We start from the raw sequence: 6,360 nt of genomic DNA on the forward strand, positions 1-6,360 counted from the left end.
CATGGAAGAACAGCTTACACTATAGCACACACTATAGATGCATCTGAACGCACACATACATATAAACATCCACATTCCAATGTAAGGAACAAACACCCACCGATGTATAAAATAAAGGCCAGGGCAGTCTCAGAGCTGCGAGTCTCTGAGCCCTCACTCTCATGTGGCTTCCCTTGCTAGCAAGAAAACCTGTGTGTTTCTCCTCTCTGATTCTCTGCTGAAGATGTCATGGTCCTGGGCCATGTTGGCCCAGTATTCTTAGTTTTCTTGTATGTTTGTATTTTGTTCCCTATTTAGGCCATGTTTCCTGAGTTGCCCTGTTGTGTTGTTCCCTAAGTGTTTTCCCTTCGTGGCTTTTACCCCCTGTGTGCCCCTCTGTGTATCTGTGAGCCCTCGTCTCTCCTTATGTTTTATTCCATGTTTTCCCCAGCCCGTTATGTCTGTGTTTTCCCCGCGCTCTCTCTCCTCCTGTCTGAACCTCTGTACTTCCTGTTTGACTCTGCCCGTCTCCCGTCAGGGTTATGTTCACCCCGCCCTGTCTCGTTATGGTTATCTGTGTCAGCTGTGTTCCCCGTGTGTTCCCACTTTCCTCGTTAACCCTCTGTGTATTTCTGTCTGCGTCTCCCTCTGTTCGGCGTCGCGTTCTCCCTCATGCTGTGTGTGGTTCTCCCCGTGTCTTCTGGTATATGTTACAATTAGCTTTTCCCAGTGTAGTTTAGTTTTGTATTGCTTTGGTATCACTGCTTTCGTTTGTCACCTGTCAGCAATAAAGCTGCATTTTGAGTTTATCCCCTGAGTCCGTGAGTTTGCATTTTGGGTCCTCATCCTGCCTGCCACACAGCGACCATGACAGAAGAAGTGTTTTAGAATACATCTCTTGACAAACAACATCAACAAAAAGAAAAAAATTAGTCCGATCTTTGCTGTTTGACAGGAGTGATGATTAGGGGGGCAGTGTTTGTGCCACTGTCACTACTACCAGGACTGAAAAATGGATAAAGTTTCTCTGTGAAGGTTTGGCCAGTATATGAGTGAAGAAGAACTGCAGCATTTACATCATAAAAGGAAACCAAACCCTCCTCATAATCCACAAAAACTCTCACCTTCTCTGGGTGATCATTCACAGAGAGAGGGACAGGATCGGCAGCAAGTGCAAAGTACTCATTTCTGTCCCTCAGACATATAGCCCAGTAGCCGTTCTCTGGGTTAAGTTTAATTTCTCCCTTCCTATTGACCGACCCTTTGGCCACTCCTAACGTCCACCCAGTCTTTCCTTTAACCTGGACGTCATAGTAAAGTCTTCCACAGGAGAAGCCTCGTGTCCCTAAAACAGAAATTGCAGGTTCAAATCTTTTTGAGCTGTCTGGCAGTTCCTTCCATTCATAATCACAATGAACTTGCTTCCCATCATTGGACAGGATGAGAGCAGGATGTGCCGTATTGGGATCCAAAGTAACATCCACCGCATTCTGCCGAATGTTGTTGAACTGAGCGTCCCGTATCATCTTCACCTCATTTTTGATGGTCTCTGTCAGCTCATCCACAGCTTTCACCAAAGCTGTCCTTGTGATTCCCTCGTATATTGCTGGACAGATGCTGACATCTGTCCAGTCTTTGGTGGGTGGAGCAGCATTCAGGGACGGGAAGCTCTGGAGGAAACGAAGACGGTCTTTAGAGCGTGAGAGTTCCTCCATCTCATCACGTCTCCTTGTCAGCTCAAAGGCCTCCTGCTCCAGCTCTGTGATATAAACTTTGGTCTGTTTCTCTGTCCTTTTCTGGTTCTCTTCAGTCATCTCGATTAGCTCTGCCTGAGCTCTTTCCAGAGACTTAATCAGAGCCGAGAAGACCCGAACACCATTTGCTGTCTCTCTGTCTGCAGCTTCTGTGCTGAGCTTTAAAGATTGTTTGAGCTCGTGGACTTTTCTTTGTCTCTCTTGGATCATGTGGAGAATTTTAGCCTCTGTTATCCCAAGTTGTGTTTTTTTTGCTTCATATTCCTCTTTCAGGGGAACTACCCGGTGAAATCTGTGATCTGCGCCCACACATGACTGACATATGATCATTTGTTCATTCTTGCAATAGAGGTCCAAAGGTTTGCCATGCTCAGCACACATCCTGTCTTCTTCTTTCTCCACAGAATTAAACAGCTTGTGAGATTTTAAGATGGACACTGTTTGATGAAAATGTAGATTAGCTACAAAGAAGAGTGTAAGAAAGGTTAAGCTAAGAATTATGAACAGGCAGGACTTCAGCGATGTCCGTTTAGGTGCAGCAGGAGCATCATAAGAACCTTTCTCTTGTATGGCATTGTGTTGTTCTGAGCTATCATCAGCTTTCTTTCCAACAGTTTTTCTAAACTGAACAGCCATCTCAGATATGAAAGTATTCACACCAAGCTTATATTTCCTATCCACCTGCTCTTTGCACATGGGACACTTGCACTGGGAATTAAAATTTAAATGTTCCGTGATGCAGTCTTTGCAGAAGTTGTGTCCACATGGGAGTGTGACGGGATCCCTGAACACGTCCAGACAGATGCAGCACAAAAGCTGCTCTTCAGTCAGAAGATAGCTGGCAGCCGTCATGTTGATGATCTGCAGCCAAAAGAGAGAAAACGTAAAAGGATTGTGACCATGTAAACGTAACTTTCTCACGGAACACATTGTACTTCTCTGCTGTAGAAACTTACACAGCTTCCAGCAGCCACATTACAAACAGTGATTACTTCATCTTACAATCTGCCTTTATCTTATGGTAACTGAAATTGTACTGACCTTTTGTCACCGTCTGGCTGGCAGACCGTGGAGGTGTAGGGAAGGAGGACCCAGGCGCGGTGCTCTATGTACAAGCAGTGCCTTTATTTACAGTGATGGACAGACATGACAATAAATCCCGTGCTCTCCCGACTCCCATGACGTGTCCTCTTCCCAGTGCTAGTGCTCCTGTCTCCGCTTCTCCGTGATGAGCACCCCGTGCTCGCTGTCCTCTCGTCTCCCCGTAACTCCTGGGGACATAAGAGAGAGGAAGCCGTCAGACACACAATAATGCAGCAGACTCAAACTAGAAACTTGTCAAGAGACTAACGTGAAGCCACACAATGATCCAGCGTCGGAGAGAGTTCCACCACACTCTCAAGTAGCTCCTCCGACGAGGCCTGATCAGCTGCAGGTGTGTTACGGTCTTCAGGCGTGGCCAATCACCTGCCAGGGCCACACCCCCACCCACACCTACATATCAGAATCAGAATCAGAATACTTTATTGATCCCTGGGGGAAATTATTTATACACATACACACATATCTACACGCAGGGAGAACGAGGGACAGCAATACAAAATACAGACATTGTAATACTAGTCCATGACTGCTCAGGGTCCCTGGGTCGCTCAGACCCAGGACCCTGACACCTTTGCTGCATGTGTTTTAGTCCTCTGCTGTGCTGCCGTAAAGGCGAAATTATATGCTGTCACTCTGGTATTTGGCACTACCATGGAACCTTTTCAGGCAAGTCTGCACACACCCACGATTGTGCAGTAAAAATGAGCAACCGCTAAATTATTTCAATTAATTGAGCTCACTTGCATAAGAGGACAAAGAGCACTTACTATGATCCCCCCTGTCCTTCCTCAGAAGGTTTATTCTTGGAATCTACTCAGTTTGCTTTACGTGATTTACACTATGTAATATTCCTGCATTACATGAATTCATCACAAAATTATCTTCTCTGAACTGGAGAGGATAACTGCTGAAAACAGCCCGAAGGTGTTGTCACACCTATAATTTCTTTATTCTGGTTACTCCAGTCCACTGATGTGTTTGTGAACTTCACAGATAAAACCAAGTGAACTCAAAGCAATGCATACTGCATCACTACAAACCATGTGAGAATGTTCCTGTAAATTATCCCTCTGAGCTTTTTATAGACCAGCAATTATATTCCGTTCACACAAATTCAAGTTCTGACAAAATACATCTCAGCTATTAAACTTTCTCATGCAACATAATTTACTTTGGTCTACAAACTTATACAGCCTTTTTCATCTATGAGCTCTGTTTATTACAACAAAAGTGGTTATTTCATCATACCATTTTAGGGTAACCTAAACTATACTAGCCTGTGGTGTGTGTGTCTTAGGCTCCTCTGCTGTGCTGCTGGAAGAATGATAACTCTGTGTGTGCTGTCATTCTGTCTTGTTATGCAAATGCAAGTCCTTAGCTGTGTCCCAAAACGTCGGCTGCATCCTTCGGAGGACCCGGCCTTCGCGGTCTACGTGGGCTGGGTCCTTCGAAGACCGAGAAGGCCGGAAGTGCGAGGCTTGTGAAATGGGACGGTCTGGCCTTCAGATTAATGTCACCAGCTGTTCCCGCCCTTACTGCTTTCTCCCCCTCGGTGAAATAATGGATATCATTGAAACTCTCTTATTTTTGTTAATCGAAGAGTTACAACAAATCAGCTGTCGCAGACGACTGATTTATCTCCGACTAAGAGATAACTGAGTTCAGGTACAGTGAAAATACATGTCTTCAGTTTTTTTCCCCATTGTTTATGTGTGTATTTGAAATCTGTTTACTAGCTAAATAAAACTCCGATGTAGAAGTGATTTTATTCGCTCTTTTATCTTTTATCAGTTAACCAGTGAATTTTAGTTAAGAATGATAATCAAAATAAAGTTTTGATACGTTTTTTTAAAGAACAAGAGCAACATTCATAATAATGACAAGAATAAAACATTTTCCTTATTTTCCTTCACCAGGCGAGACCACAGTACTGCAGGATTAACCTGAGTGTCCCAGTCCTGGACAGGTCTTTTAATAGGCCTAGACACTAGGCCTGATTTTCGTCTGAGCAGGGAGTCTCTGAAAGTGCTGCTGAACCTCCTTAACCAGGATCGGCCACATGGTTGGGGTGCCACTATTGAGGTCCTTGTGTTTCTTTTCTGGCTGGCAAGTGGAGCATCCTACAGAGTTGTTTCCAGAGTGTTTGCTATTCCTCGCTCCACTGTTCACCGCATCGTTCACAGGGTCACAGAGGAGGTGGTGGCTATTCGCCATCAGGTTATCCATCTCCCTTGGACTCCTGAAGACCTAGATATTCTGTCTCATGGGTTTGCAGGGCTGGCAAGACACAGAGCCTTTTTAAAGGCTGCTGGTGCAATTGATGGCTGCCATGTCCGCATCAAGCCTCCCAGCGGCCCTGATGGTCAGTGCTACAGAAACAGGAAATTGTTCCCATCCATACTCCTGCAGGCAGTTTGTGACCATCAGGGCCGCTTCATCGATACATATGTGGGCTGGCCTGGGTCAGTGCATGACTCCATGTGCTACCCAACAGCCCACTGTACCGGCAGGCCATTTACCCTCCTCCAGGGCATTTCATCTTAGCAGATGGAGGGTACCCATGTCTCCAGCATCCACTTCCCCTCATCACTCCCACACAACATCTGCCTCGGTGTTGGTGACGCTATGGACCCGGAGGATGCACCTGAGGATGATGTGCAAGATGAGGGGGAGATGGGTTTGGAGGCAGTCAGTGGTGCTCCCTGGCGGGACCAGCTATCTGCTGAGGTGTCTGCCCTGGAGGAGCTACTCCAAGACCATGAATATTTTTAAACAGGCAAGTATTCTGTTAGTAGAGCATTTTTTAGATATTAGATCTTTATTAACAGGATTGTTTGCGTCTTTATGAATACATCTTAGTGACATGGCAGCCGTCAGTTACATCAGCCCTGCAAACCCAAGTGACAGATGATGCGGTGGACAGTGAAAACGAGCATCCCTAGACCTTATGGAGATCACCCTGTATGATGCTCCACTTGTTAGCTGGAAATACAAACCAACTTGCTTGTGGCACCTCCTCCATCTCTCTGGTCCTGGTCCAGCACATTCAACAGCACTGCCCGAGAAAAATAAATAAATAAATTGAATACAGCTGTACTTACTTTGTATTTCTTTTTTAGATTGTCCCATTTTTTTTCGCCTGCAAAGGGGTGACTTTACCCTGCAGCTCCATCTTCTCAAGAATGGCCCTAACAGACAGAAAATAATAGAGCGTATCAATCTTCTTAATTCCTGAACAGCATCCATAGCAAAATGTACACACTTCGGACTAAAAGACAGATTAAGCTCTCTCCCTTATGCCTAACAGATTAAAAGCGGCATATTGTTGCGGTACCTCCAACCCACAGTGGTTTTTCAATTCAATTCAATTCAATTCAATTTTATTTATATAGCGCCAAATCACAACAAAAGTCGCCTCAAGGCGCTTCATAGATACAGAGAAAAACCCAACAATCATATGACCCCCTATGAGCAAGCACTTTGGCGGAAAAACTCTCGTTTAACAGGAAGAAACCTCCGGCAG

General features: G+C 45.2%; 1 protein-coding gene across 2 annotated transcripts; it reads right to left on the bottom strand.

The window, feature by feature from the left end:
• Positions 1-433: 433 nt before the first annotated feature.
• LOC146555389 (nuclear factor 7, ovary-like) lies at positions 434-5,965 on the bottom strand. 2 transcript variants are annotated; one of them, XM_085252563.1, is made up of 4 exons: positions 5,939-5,965; positions 3,085-3,227; positions 2,775-3,004; positions 434-2,594 (listed from the first exon to the last, which is right to left on the bottom strand). In XM_085252563.1, exon 4 carries the CDS (start codon positions 2,583-2,585, stop codon positions 909-911), a length of 1,677 nt encoding a protein of 558 aa, XP_085108689.1. In that variant the 5' UTR covers positions 2,586-2,594; positions 2,775-3,004; positions 3,085-3,227; positions 5,939-5,965; the 3' UTR covers positions 434-908. The 2 variants fall into 2 exon arrangements, with proteins under 2 accessions (XP_085108689.1, XP_085108688.1); XM_085252562.1 differs by having other exon boundaries at positions 2,775-3,227.
• Positions 5,966-6,360: the final 395 nt, after the last annotated feature.

The sequence above is a fragment of the Mchenga conophoros genome, linkage group LG17 (genome assembly GCF_057382185.1).
Source record: "Mchenga conophoros isolate Kocher_MC1m ecotype Shallow Benthic linkage group LG17, M_conophoros_male_GT1.1, whole genome shotgun sequence".
Lineage (NCBI taxonomy): Eukaryota > Metazoa > Chordata > Actinopteri > Cichliformes > Cichlidae > Mchenga > Mchenga conophoros.

Bases quoted from the DNA above. Each gene is read 5' to 3' on its own strand.
- LOC146555389 (XM_085252563.1), bottom strand. From the start codon at position 2,585: ATGACGGCTGCCAGCTATCTTCTGACTGAAGAGCAGCTTTTGTGCTGC.